Source organism: Melospiza georgiana, chromosome 8 (assembly GCF_028018845.1).
Source record: "Melospiza georgiana isolate bMelGeo1 chromosome 8, bMelGeo1.pri, whole genome shotgun sequence".
Classification (NCBI taxonomy): Eukaryota; Metazoa; Chordata; class Aves; order Passeriformes; family Passerellidae; genus Melospiza; species Melospiza georgiana.
In genome coordinates this window covers 34,613,417-34,639,823 of record NC_080437.1, presented here as the reverse complement: position 1 = coordinate 34,639,823, position 26,407 = coordinate 34,613,417, and the positions used below count along the sequence as shown (strand labels likewise).

The following is a 26,407-nucleotide window of genomic DNA, read 5'->3' as shown; positions in this document are numbered from 1 at the left end:
AGCTTTCATATTCATAGCAGCATAAAGAGCAACCAAAACAACAACAAGAACTCCTGCTGAGACTATTAAAGTGTCATTTTCAGCAGCAGGACTCCATAAATCACAGAGACATCCTCCCCTCAGGTTCTGCCCCTGCAGCCACTGCAGCTGCTTTGCCCACACAGGTGACTGCATCAGCTTTGTTATGTACAAGGAGACCCCTGTGCCATGCCCTGCTTTTAGCTCAGGAAACTTCTTCCACGAGGATTTCCTGTGCCACAATGCAGCTCTCAGCCAGCTTTCCCCCTTGCATGCCCTGCCTTGGGCTGTGCACGATCAGCTGCAGGTCCAGCCCAGCCTGGGCTCACAGCCCTGCAACCCAGCAGTCTCAGATCGTGGAAAAACAGAGGCTCAGCAAGATCATCCAGCCCCAGGGAATAACTCAGGTGCTGGGCAGGTAAAACACAGCCCTCATTAGGAAAAACACAGTTCAGGTTAATTGCCAGCTCCAGATCTGGAGTGCAGAGGAGACATCGGGTCACGGATCAGCCACACGAACAGAAGGAGGAAATATCAAAATACACCAGCACACATCTTTGTGTTAAAAGGGAAAATTATCAAAGCCTGAGGACTAAAATAATTCAAGGTTAGGAGCAGCCCCTCCACTTCCAGCTGCAAAGATGCTGCTCCACATCCCACTGGAGGGATTTGGCATCAAAGAGTCTGGGTTGGGAAATAGGATGGAAGGAGGAACTGCTCTGGACAGCATCTGCTGGTCCTCATTTAACAACAATAAACTCTAATTCTGATGTCAACAGGCAGGATGTCTCACCTTCACATTTCACAGGCTTTATTCACCACATTATAAAGTAAATTTAATCTAAAGCCCTCTATTTAAACAACATTCTTGGGCTAAAAAAAAAGAAGTGACACCCTTAAATTCCCACTGCTATTGCAAAATATTTCTGCTGAAATGGGGGAGGAAAAATGTGGAAGAAAGGTCTCTGTAATGCCACTGAGAGCACAGATCAAATTCTTTTAAATCACACCCAGAAAATCCTCCTCTCCTGAAAGATTTAATAGCAAAGCTGCAAGGAGTAGCTGTGTATTAAGGAGTCTTTATTAAATATCCAGAATATGTTGTGTGGTATTTATTCCTTTCCTAGTGTGCATTATCATCAGCACTTGCACAATAATATATAATTTATATCAATAGCAAAGTTCTCATTGATATCTTTGAAAGCAGCTTATACCTAATTTACTAAAAGCACTCATCTGCAGAAAGTGTTTTGTTATTTATTAGAATTAATTAAATTCTTCTGTATAATATTAAAGCACACATCTTGTAAGTCCTTGAAGGCCTGCCTGAAAGGAAAAATAAAGTTTTACAGGCCCTATTTTAGCAGAGATAAATAAAGTCAATCAGTCAGCAACCTAGTCTGTTAAAACATGATCACAAAAGGAAAACTAGTTTCAAAATATTTCATTTTCAAATAGTAAAATGTTCTTCTTGATTTGGTAACATTTTAATCTGCTTTCTTGTATTACACATACCAAAAAGGGAGAACAAAAAAAAATTGCTGTGGTATGACAATTCAAATTTGTTCAGTGAACCAGGAATATTGCTGTCCAATTCTCAGTGTTTAGGAGATGAGCCTGTACTGCAAATGAGGAAATCAGAGTGCTACTGCTGCTAAATATGTGAAAAACAAGGAAAATGCAGGACAATAGCAAATCATGTGTTTGTTTCAAGATGTTTTAATATTAATTTTACCCTGAAAAATCCTTAATGTTGTTTTAAGATGACTTTTACCAAAAAAAACCTTTTGTGGGATTGAACTCCCAATCCCCTCCTGACATTTCTGCCTTATTGAGTAATTTGGGGCCCATTTGGCAGAGGCAGAGACCCCAAAGGCAGGGACTTTGTAACAACAAGCAGGGAGGGGTGGAACACAAAATCAGACAAACAGGGTGGATTAGAGGGACCCATGAAGGTCAGAGGAAAAGTGGAATCCAAATGCAGCAGAACAGCCTAACTGAGCATGAAAACTGGACATTATCAGCACCCTGGTGATAACTGCCCTCTGGAGCTAAAATAAAAAGTGTTATTTCATATTTGTCTTACAGCACAGCTCAGCCAAGATTAGGAAGCTATTTTGCTACTTTTGAGTCCTCAGAGTTGGAGTTACTTTACATCAATAATGTTTTTTCTGTTTTTTCTTCCACCACCTTCCAAGGCCACTTCTGGTGCCCTTGAAGCATTAGAACTGGGATTTTTTCATGTATTAAGTGTATTTTAACTGCAGCAAAAGCTGCTAAAGCCTCCCAAGACCTCCGGGCTCATCCACAGAGTGCAATAAAAAGAGTTTTTGCTGCTGTGACTCACCGGAGCCCAGCACAGAGCACAAAGGCAGAGCCCTGCCCGTGGCTGCAGCACCCAGGGGTGCAGCTTTGTGCAGGGATTAGCTCCCACATGCCAGCCCTGCAATCACAGCCAGAGCTCCAGAGCCTCCCCCAGCAGCCACAAAGGTCAGGCTCAGCTGCTTTGCCCAATTATTCCCCAGCCTGGACAAGAGCAAACACTGGGACTCACGGGCTGGACTCAATGCTGAACTGCAAAATCTGCTCAGCTTCTCTTTCTGCTTCCATTGCTGCCATTTGGAAGATTTTTTGGTGGTTATTTTTTTAAAATATATTTTCTCCAGGCTCACTGGGGTTGTTAAACCATCCAGAGTGAGACAAGCAGACCACAAAGGCAGCTGGACACCGAGCCTGGACTTTTAAACCCAAGAGCTGTGAAATACTAATCCTGGAGCGAGGAAAAATGGATTTGCTCAGGTTTAGGGGGCCAAAATGATCAATCAGCACACAAAGGACTCCTTCCATCACTAACGTGCTTTTGCTGGGAATAATATATGTAAGAAAATGGAGTATTTAACCTTTTCTCCAGAGAACCACTGCTTGTCAGAATTACTGGACGGCAGCGACGGGGATGAAGAGGAAATTCTTGTCTGTGGAGAAGATTTAGAGCTTAATCCTTTTGATGGCTTGCCTTACTCCTCCCGTTACTACAGACTGATGAAGGAGAGAGAAGAGCTTCCAATATGGCAGGAAAAATGTACTTTCATGGAAACTTTGCTTCATAATCAAATTGTGATTGTGTCAGGAGATGCTAAGACTGGCAAGAGCTCCCAGGTCAGTACAACAGACTTGGTTGGGGTTTTTAAATGCAGTTTTAGAACATTTAATGAGGTGTGAATTTCAGAGTCACTGTAACTATTGTAATCCAAGTATTAAGGCCAGAAAGGGAAAGTGAAATGCAGAAAGTGAATAAAGATTAATGGAGTCAAGTACAGATTTGAAATATATTAAACATTTTAATAACTTTCTTCAAGCACTCAAAAAAATTTGAAGTTACTCTGTGTTTTGCTTCTGGTTAATGCTGTATCAGGAAAGAAATACAGGGGGATTTGTCATAAGATAAAGTGACAAAACATTCGCAGGGAATGAAGGATTGAAATCAGCAGGGCTGATTCTCAGGGAGAATTAATGGTCTTTCACCCTCTTCATCCAGGAGCAAATGTTCTCTCCAACAGCACAAAATTACTTTACAAAACTCCTGTTAAAAGAAACCACTGAAGCCACAATCTCAGCTGAGTCTAAGCTCACAAGTATCAGTCAGACTATGAAATTCTGCTTTACCAATATATAACAAGCCAGGTCTGCTGTCACAGAGAGTAGAAAAGAATTTTCAAGTAAGTGCTATCAGCCAAAATACTGTTGTTTATGACTGGGATCAGGAGAAAAATTTCTCACAGGTAGAGCTGCAGGATAATTACTGTTTCAGGGCATCTCATATATCCTACAGACTTCAATGCTGGACACTTCTAGAGATCACATTTTAAACTAGACACATCACACCTCTCCCTGAAAATTCCTATGTTCCCATAAAAATGATTCACGTCCATATAATTTTTGGAGTGCCAAGTTTTTACCCCTTGTTATTGCCTGTAATTTACACACAAAAAACTTGTGTAATAGTAAACAACTTGCTAAGAAATGTTAGCTTTTAAATTGTCCTTTAACAAGGCAAATTTTATGGAACCTTCAATAAGATGTAGCACATTGCTGGTTGGTTTTTAAACGTTTCTAGAAATGTGTATAACTATACAGAAATAAATTATATGTGGCTGATGCACCTAGCTTTAGATGTTGATTCAACGAAGGATTTAAAACCTAATACATCCATTAAATAATATTTTTAGTGCAATTTTAATTTCTCATAACAACAAGACATGGATATTTTCCAGTGTTGATGTTAGTAAACATATAAACTAAGGAGCTGCTGGGTAAGTTCCTGGAGTAGTTCATGTGTTTGCAGAGTAATTCATCTGAAATTACAGATATTGGCTGTGGCATTTGTCAGTTTGAAATCCAGGGATATGTTCTCCATGGATATGATCCAGCAGGGGCAGGTTTGCTGCTGAGCCAGCCCTGAACACAACTGCACCGACCTCGCTGTGATGCCTCGGGTTTAGCTTTTATATTTTTCAGATTCTATTCTGCTTTAGTGTGCAAGTCTAGGCTTCATATTAGGGGATGGTGAGTTCTCTGCACGTAGCAGGGAGACAAAACAATTCCTGCTCCAGCTGGGCACCAAGGACAAATGACCCAAATCTCAGCCCAGGAGCACAAACACCGTGGGCTGGAGAGAGAAAAACAAGACAGGACTTCATAATCTAAAGCTGTAATTGGACAATTAATTCCAATATGCAAATGGAGCAGAACTGACCAAAGTGAGAGACCTGGTGACCAGTTGTCCATTTTGGGGCCATTTTGGGATGTGCTGCCCAAGGTGGACCTATTTGAGGCCTCTTAATGAATCCCTACTTTATTCTTTAGCTCTGTCCAGCCTCTGTTCTAGGGCAGCCTTCACAAGGCATCAGCTGGATCCATCAGCACGTGCTTGCAGTGCCCCTGCTGTCACCTCCTCCCCAGATGCCCCTTCTGCAGCAAATTCCAACCAACCTGAGTCCAGCTGAGCAATTCCCAGAAAAACCTTCTAATCCATGTTGAGAATTTAAGAGATTCCAAGAGCTGATATGGGTAATTCCCATGCATGGTGCAGGCCCTGTGAGCAGCGAGCTCTCAAGCTTGGTTTTGCTGTTCCACACTGCTGAGAACATTCCAGCTGTTCAAAATTCCAGTCCTGGAATGAGCTCCTAACAGCAATTAGCCTATGGGAAATTAAACTAATAATAATTAGTCCTTTATAATCTAATCAAATACAAACCCCACAGTTTGTATACCTCACCCTCTTTAAAATAAACATGTGTTTAGTCCAGAAAATACTTATTAGTCTTGAGATAATGGGATAAATCCATTATCCCAATATAAAGGTTCAGAAAATGTTATCATTGGTTTTGCAGTATATTCATTTTAATTTCCTTTACTGGACTCTTTCACGGAATTCACAGAATTTGCAGACTTCACAGAATCACTGGGCTGGAACAGACCTTCAAGATCATCAAGTCCCACCCAGCCCCAACCCCTCAACTGAACCCTGGCCCCCAGTGCCACATCCAGGCTTTGTTAAACACACCCAGGGATGGGGACTGCACCACCTCCCCGGGCAGCCATTCCAGAACTTTATCACTCTATTTTTCCTGATATCCAGCCTGTATTTCCCTTGAGGCTGTGTGCTCTGGCTGTGTCAGTGCTGCTGGAGACAGAGCCCAGCCCCAGCTGAGCACAGGCACCTTTCAGGAGCTGTGAGAGTGATGGGGGCAGCCCTGAGTCTCCTTTTCTCCAGGCTGAGCACCCCCACCTCCCTCAGGGGTTCCTCTTTACAAAATGAAAATGACGGGGGAAAAAAGATTAAATTCATAAGGCACTTTTGACAACATTGATTCGCTAAGCTCATAGCTTTGGTTTCCTAAGGAGCTGAGCGTGCTGATGCCGTGCAGCCCTCACCCTGGTGCTGTGCTGTCCCCGCAGGTCCCTCAGTGCTGTGCCGAGCACCGCATGGCCCTGCAGCCCCGCGGTGGTTTCCAGGAGCCCATCCAGCCCTCACCCTGGTGTCCTGCTGTCCCCGCAGGTCCCTCAGTGGTGTGCCGAGCACTGCCTGGCCCTGCAGCCCCGCGGGGCCGTGGTGTGCACGCAGGTGCTGCCCCGGGCCGCCGTGGCGCTGGCCCTGCGTGTGGCCGATCAGATGGAGCTCGGCGTGGGCCATGAGGTGGGGTACTGCGTGCCCTTCGAGAGCTGCTGCGCGCCCGACACCATCCTCAGGTTGGTGCCAATCCCTTGCTTCTGAAAATTTAAAAGTAATAAAATGGTTATAAAAATAGTCATACAGTTAGAGTAATAATAATTTGGACAATTTGGATTAGGACAATATAAGACAATAGAAACAAACAGTTGCGGATGTCCGGGTACCTTTTTCTGGGCAGTGTAAGCCCAAAACAGAACCCACGTTAACAGAGGATTAAGCCTTAAAAACAACAACCTGTTGCATATTCATACACCTCATACACGATGCATAAATTCCATTCACACGCAGGATTCTGTGTGGTCATCGTCAATTTCTTCCTCATAATCCTAACAGCGTCATCCTGCCCGAGCAAGGCAGGAAGAAGTTCATTTCTCCTGATAATGGAGCAATAAATTCTCTTTCTCTGAAAGGTTCAGGTGTCCTGTGGCTGCTATCTCGGAGTCTTATCTTTAGAAAATAAAGTGTCCTACATAGCATAGTTTCTACTTTAACATTTTGTTATAACCTAAAACTGTATTTAACACATTACTTAAGAGAATTAATACAGCATAACTTTCTAACACAACACATATAACATTTATTTGAATATTTGCAAAAAACCAGTCATAAAATACACATTTTTCACAGTGCCTTTGGAGGCCTTCGGGACAAGGTGTGGCTGGGGAAGCTGGCAGCACTGCAGATCTTGTAAATAAAAATCAAAGCTGCTTTGGAAAGTTGTAGAATTTTAAAATCACGGTGTATTGAGGTAGAAGGGACCCCAGAGGGATCACCCAGTGCAGCACAGGCACCCCAACAATCCCACCCTGGGTATCCCTGCAGTGTTGTCCAAACTCCTGGACAACTCCTCGGGGCCGTGCCCATTCCCAGCACCCTCTGAGGGAGAACCTTTCCCTAAATCCAGCCTGAACCCCTCCAGCCATTCATTCCCTCAGTCCTGGGCACCCTGAGCTCTGATCAGAGCCTCACATGAGACTGCAGTGAATGGGCTCTCTCCTCTGTTCTGCAGAGATTTTGTGATGAATCAGTAAGCACTAAAAGGTTTGAAGGAGGCATTCTGGGATAAATCATAGCAGAGATTTAACTAGGCAAGGTTACTGTCCATGCAAAACTTCATTAAGCACCTCAGTAACCTCTTTTTCTTTTCCTCTACTTTTGTTTTCTATTTTCCAGTACAGGAATGTTCATTACCAGAAGAGAACAGGAGATAATTTTTGCCAAGTTTAAATTCAAAAGCAATCAAAAAACATGGCTAGAAGGGGATATATCCATCAACAAGAGGACAATAGCATTCAGGGGGATTTTTGGGAGATAACAAATGCACTTAATGTAACAAGTACAGGCAGGTGACAGCAGGAACAGAGGATTCAGCTTTTGAGCCTCCCAGAAAGTTATGAGAGTTATTTTCTCTGGTTCCTTAATATGGGAGGCACAAAGTATCATGTCTAGACCACAAGTTTTTTTCTCAGCCCCCGGGTTCAAGTGAAGAAGAGGATACTCACCACTTCTGAAAATCAATTTCCACCACTCTTCCTCTTGCCTGTCCTTTGTCTGTGGAGAACTCCCTGCAGCTGCTCCTGTTGAGAGGGAGATGAATCCCTTCCTCTCACACATCAAAACCTGCTTCAAGAATTCCAAGTCCTGCTGTGCCACCAACAAAAATAATATCCTTTAAAAAACCTGTCAGCAGCAGGGATAGAAGAGAGGAGGGCCTTATGGTATAAATTAATTGTTCATCTTGATTCTGGCTCTTCCTCAAGTGCACCTTCTTTTCCTCATCCAAAGGGATTTGTTCCTAGCTCAGGAGTTGTTTATGGCATGTGATGGAAGATGAACAGATGATTTCAGGGCAGGAGGATTTCTGCTTTTGCCTGGAGCATCCTTTCCACCACTGTGTCTCTGAGTGTCATTGAATCACATCAGGTTTGTAGCTGCCAAAGGAAGGATTTGAACATGTAACTGAGACTAAAAATACTCCCTGTTCTTATCAAACCTTTCCTGTTGGAACAGAAAGAACCAAGCTGCCCCCAAGACACTGAATTAATTTCCTGCAATAATAGTCCAAGGCTTTTGGTACATTTTTGTTGCTCTGTTGGTGGAGTGCTGTGTGTGTGTGTGTTTCAGGTACTGCACAGATGAGATGCTGCAGAGGGAGATGATGTCCACGCCCCTGCTGAGCTGCTACAGCGTCATCGTCCTGGACGACGTGCACCAAAGGACGGTGGCCACAGACGCCCTGCTGGGCCTGCTGAAGGGGGTGCTGGCAGCCAGGGCAGAGCTGAGGCTGGTGCTGCTCACTGCCCCCCACATGTGCAGCGCCCTGCAGGGGTTCTGTGGCAGCGTGCCCGTGCTGCGCGTGCGGGGCCGGCACCGCGCCCAGGCCGTGTTCTCCTGCAGCCCCCACGGGGACCCCTTCCTGCCGGCCCTCAGGCTGCTCCTGGAGATCCACCACGCCAGGGAGAGGGGGGACATCGTCATCTTCCTGGCATCTGAGCAGGTGAGTTGTTCAACTGGTGCCTTAAGGTTTAGCTTTCGTGTTTTCCGCGTGGGAAATAACTCTGAACTTCATATAAAGTGTTAGCAAGTTCTCCTCACGGCCCAGTCACACAGAACAATCCTTTTCCAGGCCCCAAAAAGGGCAAACAGCAAACTGGGGAGAGCAACCTGGGAGGATGAGACTTCATAACCTGGAGCTGGAATTGGACAATGAACCCCAGAATGGAAATGGAGCAGAACTCATAAAAATGTGAAAACTCGTGACACGCCGTCCATCTTGGGTCCATCTACATTAGAAACAGAATCAATATTGTCTCCTATTTTTTAGCAAAATGCTGCGCAAAGAAACTTTGATTAAACTCCTGGCTGTCCATTCCAGTCAGATATTCTGAAAGCAACAACATTTCAACATTAACCCCCGTATGGAAATGGACCAAAGCTTATACAAGTGTGAAACCTCGTGACTCATTGTCCATCTTGGGTGTAGCCATGGCCAGGCTCTTGTACTGCCCAACGTGTATCCTGTGAAGGCCTTTAATAAATCCGTGTTTTATTCCTTTAACTCTATCTAGCCTCTGTCCTAGGTAGCTTGTCTAGGAACTAAACCTGTTCTCTTTCTGATTCTAATCAGGAAATGTGTTTTTTTAATCTGACCCATAAATACCTTGCTAAGGTATTTTTAAGTCGGATTAAAAAACTGCTGTCTTAGTAGCTAAGACAGCAGATGTGCCACCAGGTTTTATAATTTCATGGTTTTCCTTGAAAGAAGTCATGGCATACATAACACTGTGTTTTATTCACATAAAACATCTATAAAACACATAAATATTGTGTAGAAAGTATATATTTTTTTGCAGGTTGAAAGAAAGGCCACCATCCTTTTGTGTGATGCAAAAAGCTGTAGAAGCAGCACAAGGGCAGGGATTTAATAACCTGTCCTGGCATTGGGCATCCCACAGTTTGTGTTATCCCTGTTGGCTGGGAATGGACACACGGACACAGGTCCAGCCTCATCAATGCCCTACAGCACAGGGGGGTTTTACCTTCAACCTCCCAAGGAGATTTTTCCATTTGGATTCTTCTCCCCAACCATTTGTGTGCACAGTAGCAGGAGGAAAATGTCACTCCAGAGGTGTGGCAGAAAATCCAGGAATCTGCACAGGCTTGGCCATTCTAAATAGTGACACCTTTGAATCTCTGTAGACAGCAGTGGTTCCCTGAATTCACTGCACCAGCAAGTCCTTTAGAGCTGCCAAAGTAACCTCACAATCAAATAAATATTGCAGTATTTGTGATTATTATTATTATTATTTTCCTGATAATGATCCCCAATCTTCCACTGTGTGTCATTAAATCTGCTTTAGAACAACAAAATCCCCAGGAAATAATGACTTTTCTCAGCAAAGATAATTTACCACAAGCTACCCAGGTAGTGTTTGTTGCTTTTTGCTGTTAAAAGAGGGATGGATATGAAACACTTTTAATAATGTCAATAATCAGTTTTAAACCTTATAGACACCAATTTTACAAATGATAAAGTAATGAATTCTCTGTGTTAGTCCCCTTATTTACAATAGATAATGTCAGAGAAAAAACACACTCTCTTTCCACTTCAAAAGTTTCATTTCTGCTTAAAAAGGTTGGGTTTTTTTTGACAGGTAAATTCCCCACAAAACTAAAATAGGAATTTCTTTCTTGCCAAGAAGAGATCACTCATTTTTCTCTCTCTCAATGAACAGAACACTCATTATGGACCAGAACATCCCATGAATTCTTGTTTAACTGTGATTTAAAGTTTCATAGTGGTAATGGCTCACTGTTCCCAAGCACTCAGCTGTCTTTTAAACTAAACAAAAATATGAATTAACCAAGAACATCAGGATTTATGAGCTACCCTGCTGCCAGCCTTGCTCTTAGATGTCACTCTTGTATCTTTATAACAATTTTTATGGAGCACTTTCAACCTATAACTGCTGGAAATGTGGTGTCACTCTCAAAGAGAAACTCAGTCTGGCTTTTCAATTTTGCAAAACCTTTGCTAATAAAAATGCTTTTAAAAAAATTCCCTCTCAGACTGAGCAAGGCCATGAATTATTTTTGTATGCCTCTCAAAAAATGGTGCAGAGCATAAATGGTTTCTTTTTAACCCCCCCAACAAAAAAACACTAAAACCACAACAAAAAGCTTTTACAATTCCTGTCTAACCTCTGGATCTGTGAACTCTTTTAAAGGTGATACAAGTTAGGGACATTTTATTGACTTTATTAAATCTTTATAAGGTTTATTAATCATTGGGGGGGGGGAAATTCAAACCTTTACAATAATTACATCTTCTCAAATATAATAATTAAGGGAAAGTAGGGAGGTTTCTGCATATTTTGATCATTTTATGTGATGCAATTGGACTAAGAATATAACAATTTTGTAAGGAAAAAATGTATTTCTCTTGATTCCAGGAAATTGAGAAAGCTTATCAGCTGATCAGACAGGAACAGCCCAATTTAAACCCTGACCTTGGAGAACTCATCCCCATCCCTTTGTACCCCACAAAACAAGACCTGACTCCCAAACTCATTCAAAACAAGCAGAAATGCTGCCAAAAATACAGGAGGAAAGTGCTGCTCACCACCAGCTCTGGAGAACCTCTGATCTGGACCAAAAACGTGACTTTTGTCATCGATGTGGGTGTGGAGACAAGAAAGGTCAGTGAAGGGGAGCAGAGGCACTTTGTCCAAAATAAACTCTGCAAAAGGGCTTTCCAGGGCAGGGGAGAGGGAATTGTGCAGCTCAGATTAATGCAAATAATCTCTAGAGGATCATGTGGTTCTCTCTTCTTTCACAGCACAGGTTCTATGATATTTTTAACAAGCAAATTAATAGAATTTAAATCATTTTCATGGACATCTCATGAAAACCAAGCAAGAAATCGCAGTTACTTCCCAAATCCAATCAGAAATTGGATTTTTGAAGTTTCTAAAAGCAGATGAACACTTCCAGTTGAAATTGCCACTCATTTGGGCACCAAACCCATGACAGATTGTTTGCAAAATAAATCTCACCTGAGTCTGGCCTATCAGTCATGAATCTCTCTTCAGTATTTCATCCATAAAGCAAAATAAATCACTTCTTAGACACCTGTTGGTAGATGTGGTTTAGGAGATTATTCTTATCCCTTATTTAATTATTTAGTAATTGCCCTCACAGGGAATCTCTATTTTTTCAAGCTGCTTGTGCTCCTCCTGGCCATGTGCTCCCTTCCAAATACTGCAATTTATCTAATTGCATTAGAAATACTTAGATAAATTAACTAAATAAACTGATTTATCTAATTCATACTTAACCTTTTCCAGTTCATTCTAAGTTTGACTTCATTTTTTTGTTTTCCACCCTGGGAAGGATTAGTACAGCTGCAAAAAAAAAAAAATTTTAAAAAATCTCATTTGTTTTATTTCTACAAAACTGAAGTCCTAAGGGATGAGTGTAGGAACATGAACTGGAGAGCTGCACCACTACAGGTTTTGTAACTGTCTGGTTAAAATAAAAATTCCAGTAAGAGGCAAAAGAAACAATGTAATACATTTCCTTTCTATAGTACAAGGTGGAATAACCAAAATTGGAGTTAAGTGTTCCCAACATTTTGGAGCAGGAATCATTCATCCTGATTGGCCTTGCAGGTATTTCAGGGAAAAGCTTGTGAACTACCAGTACCTTTCATTTTCACTGCACAAATCTGCCATTTTAAAAGGTTTTTAACTGGGAATTATGAACTAACTCAGTCTCAAGGCAAGTTTAAAAAAGTTACAGTTTTGTGTGCCAGGAAGAAGAGCCCAAAAGCAGTTTTCAATTAGACCATGCTTATTTCTTAAACTTATTCCTACAACTGCAGTTTTCTTGGATGGCAGACATGAATTTCACTGCCATGGTCACCTGAAGCCCAGAGTACAATTCAACAAATTACAAATGTTGTGAATTTAAAATACAAATCAGTGAGAACAAACCAGATCCAACAGTCCTGATGTCTATCAAATCCCCTCCATCAATCAGTGATGCAATTTTTACCTTTAATTCAATTCTTTTGTTCAGTCCTCCCTCACCAGTTCAAACTCCCCTTCAGCCAAAGCCAGCTGAGCACAGAGGGAACAGGAAAAGTTCAGTGCAGAGCAAAATATCCCACCTGATCCTTACAGCTGGGGTAAATCAGCAATTCACCTGCAGGAAAGGAAATTTGTGCCCTGCACTGAAGGATGTTTTTTTTTAATTTTTATCATTTTTTTAATCTGCTTCAAGCAGGTAGAGTTGACTCATAAGGCAGGAGTAGAGAGCTGCCTTATCCTGGCAGTTTTAAGTCTTGCTGGACACCACAGGCTTGTGGCCAGAGCAGTGAATCAGCTCCTCAGCTTAATCCAAATAAAGCATAATTAAGATAACTATAAAACAATGCATCATATATCTCCAATACAGCCCTCATCTCCTGTAGTTCCAATATTAAGACAAAAATCTGGAGCTAGGGAGCAAAATGCTGTCAGAAAAGGTTGGGATTCTGTCACTGCAAGAAATAAATAATATTTTCTGATGTTTTTCTTGATGATAGCATTTTCTGCTTCAGTAAGGTACATTTCTTCAGGGGGGAAAAGAAGACATTTATCTCAGAGCACACTTAGAGTGACTGCAGAACATCTGTCAGTTTGTCAGGGTGCTGAGTGCTCTCCTTCCCAAGCTGCTGAAACGAAAAGAAATGAAAACTGTTACTACCCTTTCTGTGAAATGACCTAGAGAGAAATTGAGTACAGACCATTCATATTTTTGCAGCCCTTGTGTACTTGTCTGATGCTTGGTGTCTCTTTCATTTAAAGGTGTACAATCCTAGAATCAGAGCAGACTCTGTTCTAACCCAGCCTATCAGCCAAAGTCAAGCAGAGGTGCATAAACAAATTCTGGGCATGTCTCCATCAGGTAGAAATATTAGCTCAAAATTTCAATCCATTAGCTCAAATTTATTAATACAACCAACGTGGCAACGTGAGGATGAAGCATTTTAAAAAAGGTAATTTTCCTGAATTCTCTTCCAGGGAAAATCTTCTGCTTGTACCCTGAAGAATTTACACACAAGGAAATGAAGGCAGAAATTCCAGCTAAAGTTCAGGAATCCAACCTCATCAGCTTGGTCCTGTTCCTGAAGAGGATGGACATAGCAGGCTTTGCTCACTGTGACTTCATCAGCAGCCCAGGTAAGAGGATTCACCAATTTCTCATATTTTTATCATTATTTTAGAAGTTTTTTCCAGGTTAATTTTACCCTGTCACTCACAGGATTGTTTTTTATTTAAAGACTTGTAATAATATCACCCTGCTTTTCCCACTTACCTGCTGCAGCAGTTCTCAGCTCAATAGCACTTAGAAAAAAGACCATAAAGTATCTGAATGGAATTGGAATGCTAAAAAAAAAAATCAATATTCCAAGTATCTTCTCATCTAGGTTACATATTATTTTCCTGTAAGCCACAAAGAAAATTTGTGCCCTGTTGTACAAGGCATTGTACAGATATCCAATGAAATACATTCCTTTAATCAAAAGTTTACAAGCCAAATAAAGCACTGCTGTTACCTGGGGGATGTGTGTGGAGGAAATGAGCTTCCTCCTTATCCTCCAGCATCTCCCACCTCAAATTTACACTGGGCTGTTCCTTAGGGCAATATTCCTTATAAAATAAAGCCAAATACACTTGCAATACTAGCCAGGGAAAACACTGAATTTGAGGTAAGAGAATAAAGGAAGTTTTTCCCTGACTTTATAATTGAGGTTTTTTTCTATAGGATATTTTCCTCTTTTCTGGCTTATCACAAACCCCAAATGCCACTGCAGGTTCTTTGAAACCCATTAAAGTGAGGGAAATAGCCCTGATTTCAGCTTTGGGGATTGCTGGCTTCATTCTTGAAAATTTTCCAGTACAAACAGGAACATTTCTTATATTATCTTGCCTTTCCTTGTGCACTTACACAAAATTGGAATGATCTCTTCTATGTGTTGTTCACTGTAATTAATCAGTAATAAAGTGCTAATTCTCACTGCTGGATGTTGCAATAGATGGTTAAGTGGAATTTTCAAGAAAAATTTATTGTATTTTTCCCTTGTGTGTTGTTTAGCAGAAACATGCCTAATAGAAATAGGGAAAAAGCATGACCAGTCTGATGGTAATTAATTCAAAACCAATGAGAATTGGAGTATTTTGGCCTTGTGTCATCTCCTGTGCTGAACCCACAAAATCTGCATGGAAAATGCTTATGGAATAATTTGCTTCCACTCAAATTTAAAACATATTTTACTATTAAAAAATACACTAAAACATTTTAATGCTTTTCCTGGATATGAAGAAATTTGGTCTTGAACTGTAGAAGAAATTAGTAGAATTATATCAGGGAAAGCATTCAGCATTTTTGGATTTAAATGGGACAGCATTCAGAGAGAATGAAATGCTAGAGGCACATAAGGGTTTCACAGATACAGGAATTCTAAGTTTTAGCTGTATTTTTGGATAATGCAGCTGAAGAAAGATGTGTGAAAATTGTGAAGGTATTTGGTGAGTGAAAGAATTGGCTTTACTTGGATGGACAACACATATGACAAAGCTTTTGCTGACTAGATCAAGAGTGTCAGGTGTTGGTATTGAACAGTTTTAGGAATTACTGAATTATTGTCCACTTAGTACAGTGGACAAACTGGCTGAAGAAAGGAAAAATCCCACAAACACTGCAGAGGTGCTCTGAAAGGAGAGGAGAAATTCTGCACAATTTCCTTGTTTGCTTCCTGCCTTACACAATTGAACATTTGAGACACAGCTTTGGTGATCCAGCACAGCTCCTCCTTTAACCAGGACACCTCACACATTGGCTTTCTTTCCACTTTGGAGCAGACAGGGAACTTTTTTCCTACCAGCACTTGGACTGATCCCTACAGAACCCTCCAGGGATGAGTGCAAAGCTCCCACAGTCAGAACACAGAGTCTGGAGTGCCTGCTGTGAAATTCTCTAAAAGAAACTGGAGAGCCCAAGGGATAAATTTGTCAGGAGAGTCAGTTCCTGTGTTGGAGCAGCTCACAGAACTCCAAACACATCAGCCTTTCAAGCACACAAACCAAGAATGGTTTGGGCTGGAAGGGAACTTAAAGATCACCCAGTTCCATCCCTGCCATGGGTTTGGCTGTTCCATGGCTCTTCCCCTCCTTGGAGCTGAGTTCCCTTGGAGTAAAAGGAATAAAAACATTGCAGCATCCCCTGGGTGCCACAGGCTTCCCCTCCTCTGTTTCTGTCCAACATTCTCACCTTGTCTTTGCAGCTGAAACACAGGGAGGCTTTAGGAGTTTCAGGTGAATTTCTCCTGAACAAAGTCAAGTTTTCACTGAGATAACTGTGGAACAAACAAATCAGAAGGACACTGAAATCCATAGCAAGAAGTTCTTCTCAATCTGTCTCCTGCACATGGAGAACGTGCAGCAGATAAGAGACAAAAAATACATCAGTAAAACATTTTATTTCTGCTCAGCAACAATGTGCACAAGGGATTTTTTTTTTCCTGCTGCTCTTTGAGGAGAAATAAAAGCCTGGATTAGGTCTGACTCATTACTGCATTATGAAAGCAACAAACATGTCAGGCTTACAGCTGCTGCATTTAATTCATGCCATAATGGAGAGCAGCAAATGCAGCAGAGCTCGCTCCCCTTTCTGGAATTCATGAGCCAGAGGAAAATGAACCTGGCACTGCAGCTCCAAAGTGCATCAGAGGGATTCCTGTGCCCCTAGAACAGGGATGTGATCACAAGAACAGGGATGTGATTACATTCTGATAGGAAATCAGGATTCCTGTGCCCCTAGAACAGGGATGTGATTACAAGAACAGGAGATGTGTTTATACTCTGATCAGGAAATCAGGATTCCTGTGCCCCTAGAACAGGGATGTGATTACATTGTGATAGGAAATCAGGATTCCTGTGCCCCTAGAACAGGGATGTGATTACATTGTGATAGGAAATCAGGATTCCTGTGCCCCTAGAACAGGGATGTGTTTATACTCTGATCAGTAAATCAGATAGATCTTTGCTGGGGTTTATAAAGGGACAAAAGAATCCCAATGCCATAGATTGCAGCAAGGTTGAGTACTTTTGTAAATCACTGGAAAATCCTTATTTAAGCTAAGTGAATCATTAGAAAGATGAAGCCATGTGAAATTTCTCTGTGGGATCAAGGGGAAAGCATTTGCAGATTCTGCATTCATTCAGAATTTCCCTAAACAATTTGCAGATTAAAGGATGTATCAATGGTCATGGCCATGACATTTGAGAGCTATGCTTTCACAACCCCCTGGAGAATATATTTCTAGAAAATCCAGAATAACAAGAGTTGTATAAATTTACATAATTTCAAATTGTTTCAGAAAAATTAATTGTTGGCATATTTTTACTGGAGACTGTCAAAGACAGAAACTCAATCCACCATGTAAACTCTGCTCAGCAGAGATCACTTCAGGGCAGGTTTATTATCTTAAATTTACTTGTTAATTCTTTGTTGTATTAAATTCTGGATTTCATCAATTAAATGATGTGTGCAGACATTTTTCAGTAAATTCTGTCAGGACAGGGCAGGTCAGGCCCTTCCTGGCAGAAAAGCACAGCAGGGACCATCACCAGCCAGGCTGGAGGAGTGATGAAGCAGCATGAGGGGGAATGGAAATACTGCAAAGGATGAGCTTGGGGAGGTAATTTTTAATGATCAACTATCATTTCAAAATAATAGCTATAACTGGTGCCTTCAGAGCAGAACAGACACATAAAAAATCCTGACTCAGAAGGTACAGGGGGGGAAAAGAGAATCAGGACAGAGAAACTTGTGCTTGCAGAAGAAAAATCTTTGCATAATTTGAGGAAAACTTGGCACAGAGTCCTCCTTGTTCTCAGTTTGCTGTCCAAGGAGCAGTGTTGGGAAGCAGGAACAGCAAACACCCTTCCCAGGACTGCTCTCCCTGCAGGAATTGCTTTGGCAATTCTTTCTGCTGTTCAGCCCAACAGAACCTGCACAACCTGGGGTGTGCCAGGCAGAGCATCAGCTCCTTATGCACAACATCCCTTCACCTGACAGCCATGGCAGCTCTTTATTTAAGTTATTCCTCTGAAAGGAAAAGATCTATCAAAAAAAAGGTATTTTACATCCTCAGCATTTGCAGAGTAGGAGACCAGAACACAGGAGCTGTGGATCTCCAGAGAAGCACAAGAGAGCAGTTAAATGGACTATTAAAATCCCAAAATTTAAGTTTCATTCCTATCTTTATTATCCATTTATTACAGACCAAATCCCTAAATCACTTGCTTCCTGAAGCAGCAAGGATAATACTTTTTAATTTATTTGCTCACACCTTGAGCACTTGCATTTCAGCCAGCTGGGATGTGGTGCTGAGGACTACAGGTATAGCTGCCTTTAGAGACAGAATTTACTCTGTTCACATCAAAGTTACAGAAATACAAAACCAAGAATATCATTTTAAGTAGCTTGAAACTTTCAGATAAACAATTCCAGTGCTAACAATAACATTAAGTTATATATTTGCTTTCCTAAGCCTAAGAAGGATCACAAGCAGAATCTGTATTTACATAAAACTGGTCAGATTCCCTGAAATGAGTCCAGAGCAGCCAAAGAACACAGAGCAGGGAAAGAAAATATCAGATTAGGAAATACCTTTTAAAATTCCAGGGATGTGACAGCTTCTTGTTGAAAGCCCAGGACACATCTTGAGAGGTTTTTTGAGCTTTGCTGCTGTGAAAGCAGCAGTGGAGTCACAAATCCTCGTGGTTCACACCTCAAGGCAGCAGTGGCTGCTGCTGGCAAGAAGCCCTAAAAAACCCTACTCTGGTTTTTTATTTTTGCTTTTTTACTGTGCCTTCACCTGCTCTAATCCACCTTTACTGTCTTGTCCTTTCTAGAGCAATAAAACTCCAGGAATCTTTTTTTTTCTTTTTATTTTTTTTCCAGAACACTCATAGCAAGACAGGGAAGTAATTTGTGCTTATAAATCTCAAGACAACTAACTCTAGGGCATAAAAATGCAAATTACTGATGCCATCAGGGGGTTGAAATTGGCTGCCATATAACCATGTATTTTGTGAGCTCTAGCACAAACTACTTTGTTGAATTCTGGAAAACAGCTTTCCATGATCTCCTAGTAATTACTGCACATCTGAGGGACCCTTTTACTATCCCTGATTTTCAATCACTGATTTTTATTTCCTGTCACTGACTCATATTCATCATCAGCTGCTACTTCTCATTTCTTTAAAACTCCTAAGTATTTTCTTCTCAGATACTTCAGTTTTTGCAAGGGCTCATTGTTTATCCCACTAAACCCCATATTTTTTATAATAAATGTCTTCTCTGGATAGAATTGTACAGGCAGAGGGAGGAACTCTGAGACTGAAATGAAGCAGTTTCAAAATGAATTTGCAGGTTCCTCAGAGAATTTGTCTGAATACTGGGTGGTTTAAACTTAACCAAAGTCACATTAGCAGGTTGAGATGATGGAAAAGAACACGTAAGGGGAATTAATAAATGATTTTTCCCCTTCAGACATAACAGAATGAGGTTAAAAGCAACAGGTGCTTGTTTACTTCCCATTTTACTTTTACTGGTTAATTCCAGAGAGATGGCAATAAACAATTTTTTACTTTTACTGGTTAATTCCAGAGAGATGGCAATAAACAATTCACTGCCAATGAAGTCAAAACCTGACCTCAAGATTTTCTTGCAGATTGTGTGGGGAAAGTGTGGCTAAATGTGACCTAGCAGCTAATCACAGCCTCTTAGTCTTGGTGATGCCATTCCCACTCTTAATGAATGCAAGAAATTATTTCTGGCCATCTGCTAATGAAGATGCAAGTGCAGATGCACCCGCTGCCTGTGTGGGCAGCTGTGCTTGTGGCCTGGATATTTTATTTAGGGATTTTTCCCCATTAATGGACAGACTGACAGCAGCTGACAAATGGCCAGTGCAGCTTCCCAGGGCTGGGGTGAAGCCAAGTCCTGCTGCAGTGGAATTTCTGCCACCAGCTTCAAATTTAACTTGTTATCCATAAAACTGAGAAAATATCAACCAGTTCCTCAGGCTGGAGTGAGGAGAAAGTTTCTGCAGTGGTTGGAGAGCAGTTGTGAATGTAAATGAACTGCTAACCATGACAGGTATTGACCATTCAATATAACCTGGAATAGAAATCTACCTTGGAAAAGAGCTGGGAGGAAAAGAACCTTAAAGAACCTTCACACTTCAGGAGCTCCCAAATTTCCACCCATGTTTTTCATGCTCTGAAAACAATTTTTTGGGGTGTAGGCCTGACAACTTCAACTTGAGGATCCCTCTCTCAACCACATAAAGCTCTTCTATGCTTGTTTGACCTCCTTTTATCACCATCAGATTTCCTTTCAGACCTGCTCAGTCCCTAATTTTAAGGGTTGATTTGTTTAATCCTGTCCTCTCAGGACATTTTCTTATTTCCCTCATTATTTTTGCTGCCTCACTGTTCTCACTTCTACCTATGGAGGTTGTAAGGAAGTTATCACCCACACTAAGGGAAAACTGAGCATTGAATTTTGTGGAGTGAGAAAGTACAGCCAGTTGCTGGGGAGACATTTTCTTTTACTACATTCCCATTTTTCTTCTGGTGTTATTAGAATCTATGTAAAAAAAGTATAAAAATTAAAAAGGCAGTCAAGAGAACTTCAAAGACCTGCAAGAATGAAAGTTATAACTTCTGTAAATATCAGAATATCTCCTCTGGTTAAAAAAGATCTTTCCTAGACCTGTTCTGTATCTCAGCACCCCTCAAAAATGTGACCACCCCTCTTAAAAAAGAATAGACATAAAAAATCCACCTGAAATCTGCCAATAATGGAAGGAGTTTTGACAGAATCTAGGGGTATTGAGGATTGTGTCTGAGCTTCTGACATTAAAGTATCAAAAAAGTGATATGCAGCTTATGATTGTTACCTCTTCTTCCTCCAGAATTTTCTCAGCCTTTCATTCATCCATTACTTTTTGTTCTTAATCGTTTATTTTTGTTCTTATTTTTGTTCAAATAAAAGTATCATTTTCCCACAGCTGAAATATTACAGTGAGACTTCACACATTCATTCCTGTGTACCACTCTCAAGAACTGGAATTCTCTTCCCTTTTTCCTTAGCTCCTGAAAGCCTGATGCAGGCTTTGGAAGATCTGGATTATCTGGCAGCACTGGACAACGATGGAAACCTCTCTGAATTTGGGATTATTATGTCAGAATTCCCCCTGGATCCTCAGCTGTCCAAGTCACTGCTGGCTTCCTGTGAATTTGAGTGTGTGGATGAGATGCTCACCATTGCAGCCATGGTCACAGGTACTGCTGGATCAGCTCTCACTGCAGGCCTTGTGCCACCTGACCAATCCAGATTCCTTCCAAATCTATCCACAAAAGCAAATTTTTGTTATTCACATCCTGTTTATTTCAAGTAAATGAATAGATTTGGTTGTAAAAATCTTAACTGTAAGGATACAAGGAAAGCTAAGTAAAGAATTCCCACATGGAATTCCATTTCCAGGCTTTAGCTGCCCATTGGCTTTCTACCTTTTGTAAGAAACATCCCTTCAAAATGAAACTTTCTTATTTTAATCTATATTTGTGACAGATCAGTGCAGCAAAATAAAGAAAGTTCTAATTATAAAACATTGAACTGTTTACCTACAAAGAATTACTTTGTGATCTTGTCTCTCTGACAGAACCTTGGAGTCTTGGGCAGCAAACACATGAACCACAGGCTATCAGTCTGCATGAGTTGTTCTCCTTGTAGGACAACTTTTTATGCCCAAACTGGGTTGATTTTTAACTTGTGATGGTTTTTCTAAAGTACATATAACAAATGTAAATGTTTGAGCATAGGCACAATTCAGTTTTAGAAAAGCTCAAAAGACACAAAAGTAAAATGCACTGGAAGCAGAAATTTCAACATAGAGGAGCAAATTAAGGCATTAAATCAAAAGATGTCTTTTTATAATAAAGAAACCATTTGTTGGATTCTGGTTGAATTAGGTTGTCACATTAGGAAGCTTTTTTGGCATCAGTCTGGGAGAAAGCTGCTCTTTTGTGTTTGCAATACATATTAACTAAACAATATCATTGTCAAGTGCTAGAAATGAAGGGATGGGGCAATTTTCAGGCTAAGAACAATTTATTGCTCAGACAAACATCAGTCTCAGAGGCCCTGAGATTTCAGAGGAGCAAGCATTCTGCCATAGCTCAGAGCAGTCACAAGTTCTTTGTTGCAAGGCAATCTAGAACTTTCTAACCCCATGGACAGCTGCCACAGGGTTTATTTTGCTTTTCTGACCCATCACCTTTACTCACTTCTGCTGCACTGAGGATGCTTTTGTCCAATGGGCTTCTGTCTCACAGGCACACATCTGCTTCTGTTCTAACTTCTGAACTCTCAGCTCGTTCCATACAGCCCCACCCCTGCATTATAAACCTTCACCATCTCATCAGTGCAGTTTCTCACTCACTTCAGGCAGATTCTTACTTACAGCTATAGAAATAGGAGTTTATGATTTTTCTGCTTAATATCTGTGTATTGTATTTTTACATCAATCCAAGGCTGCAGATCAAACCCTCCAGTGTCTGTGGGAGTTTTTCTGATTCGCACAAAACAAGACTGGTAGAACACCCACAAAATAAACACTTAGTGAATGCAGCAGGTTCAGTTCTTCAGCACTGATCCAATACTGGGGGTTAAATGCAACCAAGGAGGGAAAAACCCCAAAATACCAATGGGTTTTGTGCATGCACCTCTGTGTTTTCACCGCTGGCTGGTTTTCCCTCAGCTCCCAGCTGCTTCCTGCCCGCCCCTCCCGGCACAGAGGAGATCGCTCGGAGCCGCTGGCGCCGCTTCTCCCACCCTGCCGGAGATCACTGCACCCTCATCAACGTCTTCAACGCCTTCAGGGCAGCCACTGCCGGCCCCACTCACACAGGCAAGTGTGCCCTGGGACCAGTGTGGGAAAAAAAGCAAACCCAAAAACCTGGTGGTTGTTTCTAGAATTGCTGATATGCGGGGAGAAACCTATGGGAGTAGCTATTGCTGATGAATATTAATTTACTAATTAATTAAAAATATCCTAGGACAGCATCTCTGAACCAACAGGGATCCATAACCATATTCCAGCTGTCCTTTGAAGTGGCACTGTGCAAAGCCAGAATGATGGTTCCTCCTGTAGAAGCACAAAATCCAAGTTTAGGGTGAATAGAAGCTGTTGAGGAGGACCTCAATTCCTCCAACAGCCCAACAATTCTGGTGGGGTTTTGATAGCTGTGATCTGAAAGGAAAAGTTATAGGACAAATGGAAAGTAGTAAATGTGATGATGTTTGCAGGGGTCTTAGGATGAGGGAAGAGACAAGAATGTTGACTCCCTATTTCAGAAGGCTTGATTTATTATTTTATTATATATATTATATTAAAACTATACTAAAAGAATAGAAGAAAGGATTTCATCAGAAGGCTAGCTAAGAATAGAAAAGGAATGGAAATGGAATCATTTACCCAGTGAGGTGGTGGAGTCATCATCCCTTGAAGAATTCAAAAAAAGACTGGATGTGGCACTTGCTGCCATGATCTAGTTGAACAGTTAGAACATGGGCTGGACTTGATGATCTTATAGGTCTCTTCCAGCCTTGAACTTCTGTGATTCTGTGAAATGATAACAAAGGCTTGTGACTGACCAAGACAGTCTGGACAGCTGACTGTGATTGGCCATTAATTACAAACAACCACATGGGCCAATCCCAGATGCACCTGTTGCATCCCACAGCAGCAGATAATCATTGTTTACATTTTGTTCCTGAGGCCTCCCAGCTTCTCAGGAGAAAAAATCCTAAGGAAAGGATTTTTCATAAAACATGTCTGTGACAAGTAAAGTCCACATTTGAGGGAACACAAATAAAAGCCAGGAGACTGCAGAGCAGCAGAAGCTCTTCACTGCATTTTCCCCTGCTCCAGTTCATTTCTGAGTCCAGTGCTCAGACAGCAGAGGGATAAATTTGCACTCACTGAGTAAAAACCTGGGACAGGGAAGCAGGATTGTCTCCTGTTCATGTGGAATGCTGAAGGGAGCTCCAGTCCTTTACCACAGTGCAGCACCAGCACTACAGGTGCGATTTGAACTCCATATCCTGGCCTAAATCTACAAGGCCTGAAAAATAGAATTGCTATTCATTCTGTGGTAAGCTTTATTCATAACAGAGCAAAGAAGGGATTAGATTGAGGAAGAAATAGCTGCAATTCTGTAAAACTAACTGAGTTATCAAGTATTGCCCACTTTGTGAGCTGAGCCTAAGGTGTCTGCATGGCTCGTTACCAGAACTTTGGACATGTCTGCAGCAGTGCAAGAGCATTTATTGCACAGAGCAGCACCTGTGCAGCAGTGGGATTCTGCTTTAAGCCAAACCATTGTTTGTCCCCACAGAGCTCAGCAGGGAGCAGTGGTGCTGTGAGTGTTTCCTGAGCTGCTCTGCCCTGAGCATGGCAGAGATGATCAGGGCCGAGCTGGTGGAGATCATGAAGCGCATTGAGCTGCCCATCTCAGAACCAGACTTTGGATCAGAAGCAAATCTGCTGAGCATCAAGAAAGCTCTTTTATCTGGTTACTTCATGCATGTAAGGAAAAACTCTGTGGCTTCATCTTCCTGCACTGTTAAATTATTTCAGAAAACCTAAGCTCATTAGTGAAATCTCTTGATTACCATAAAAGCCATTTTTTTTCTCAGTGTATCACACTTCTCATTTCAGCCTTTTCTCTGGGGTTCTTCTCTCAGTGCATGGAGTTCACACTCTCCACAGCAAGAAAAAAACTGCCAATATGCCTTTCACTCAAAGAACTCTTACACCTCAAAAAAACCTCTTGAAATTGCAATATTCTCCCAGGAATTACCTCCTTTTTGAAGGTGAAAATTGCCTGGAAATAGAGAAATACTTGGATATATTTAGGTGTGCATAGCAGACAGCTTGCCTCATCTCAGGAAGGCACTCTAACTGTAGCTGTAAATGTAAACTAGATTGATTTATTCCCACTTGAGTCCCCAGGCTTTCCTTCACATCCCTGTGCAGTCTCCATACCAAAATTACCTCTCCCAGCTGCACATTTCATGGCCTGACACTTTGTATTTAAAGTCTATGAAAAGTAAATGTGCTAAAGAATAGATGTTTGTATGTCTTCACACAGACCTGCAAAGCCAAACCCAGAGAGTTTTGCACTTACTTGTTGCAGCTTCCTTTCAAATAAACAAATGAACATTTTCTTTAAGTCTCATTTCATGGTATCCACTCCCAAGCTTTCCCACACAAGCTTGGGAAGTGGCTCCAGTTGAAAGTATCTGAAGGAAATTTTAATTTCTGGTTAAAATCTAAAAGGCACTGATCAGTTCAATCATGGATAACTCTCCACATTGTTTTTGGTTGTTTTTTTTTTTTTAGATTGCTCGTGATGTGGATGGCTCAGGGAATTATTTAATGTTAACACACAAACAAGTGGCCCAGCTCCACCCCTTCTCATCCTATTGCAACACCAGGAGGATTCCAGAGTGGGTTTTGTTCCATGAGTTCAGCATCTCAGAGGGCAATTCCATCAGAGTTGTCTCTGAGATCTCCCCCCATCTGTAAGTGACCTGTGATGCAACCCTCCTTCACTCCTAAAGCCACAAAATCATCACTTTGGGAGGATAATAAAAATAAGCAGGAAAGATGTGTGTTCTCAGGCCCTCACTGTTCTCAGTACTTGCCACTGTAACTGTAATCTATTGAAAAAGCCACATTATTAGCTGCAAAATTTCTTACAAGCTAAAATATATGGAAAAAAAATTCAAACAGAGTTAACAGAGCAGTGTACTCACACATGAATCCAGCTGGAAAGGTCTTTGCTCCCTGAAAAGCTATTTTCCAGCAAATCCTTTTCTTAACATATTTTCTGTAGCCAGCCAGCTGAATCATGGCCTGTTTATGGATTCAGGGAGAGACCAGAGTGCTCCTCCTGCAAAAATCTCTTTACACAAAGAATATCCATTTCACTCTCCCATCTTTTTCATTTGCCATGTTTATAGGAGAGCTTTTTTCATAATGTTATTGAACCACTCTGCTCTACAGCAGGGAAATTCCTATTTAATGCAGCCTGCAGCTCAAGTGCAGGCTGAGGATTTTCAGTGCTACCAAAAGCAAAAACTCCTATTACATTTTGCAGAGAATCTTGGATTCTTGCAAAGCTTTGGGCTTAAATATCAACTTTGTAGCTTCTTTTAGATATGCCTGGAAATAATTGTTCAAATATTTGAAAATTCAATAAAACTGAATAATGTTTTGTGTGATTTCCTCCCCAGATTTGCAGAGCTGGTACCTCAGTATTATTTCAGCAATCTTCCTCCAAGTGAAAGCAAGGATATTCTGCAGGAAGTGATCAATCACTTGGCACCTGTTTCAGCCACAAAGGAGGAACAGAAAACTGCCAGTGACAGCAAAGAAAATGAGGAATTTCCCCAAACTCCCACTGAGCAGAGATGTGTTATTCAGTGAATTCAGACTGAACCATCACACACTGGACAATAAATAAAAGC

At 41.3% G+C, this 26,407-nt stretch overlaps 1 protein-coding gene across 1 annotated transcript; it reads left to right on the top strand.

The window, feature by feature from the left end:
- Positions 1 to 2,904: 2,904 nt before the first annotated feature.
- DHX32 (DEAH-box helicase 32 (putative)) lies at positions 2,905 to 26,366 on the top strand. Its single transcript, XM_058029450.1, has 11 exons — positions 2,905 to 3,174; positions 6,077 to 6,267; positions 8,375 to 8,747; positions 11,203 to 11,448; positions 13,600 to 13,699; positions 13,816 to 13,974; positions 20,962 to 21,153; positions 22,632 to 22,781; positions 24,271 to 24,461; positions 25,278 to 25,459; positions 26,174 to 26,366. Exons 1-11 carry the CDS (start codon positions 2,905 to 2,907, stop codon positions 26,364 to 26,366), a joined length of 2,247 nt encoding a protein of 748 aa, XP_057885433.1.
- Positions 26,367 to 26,407: the final 41 nt, after the last annotated feature.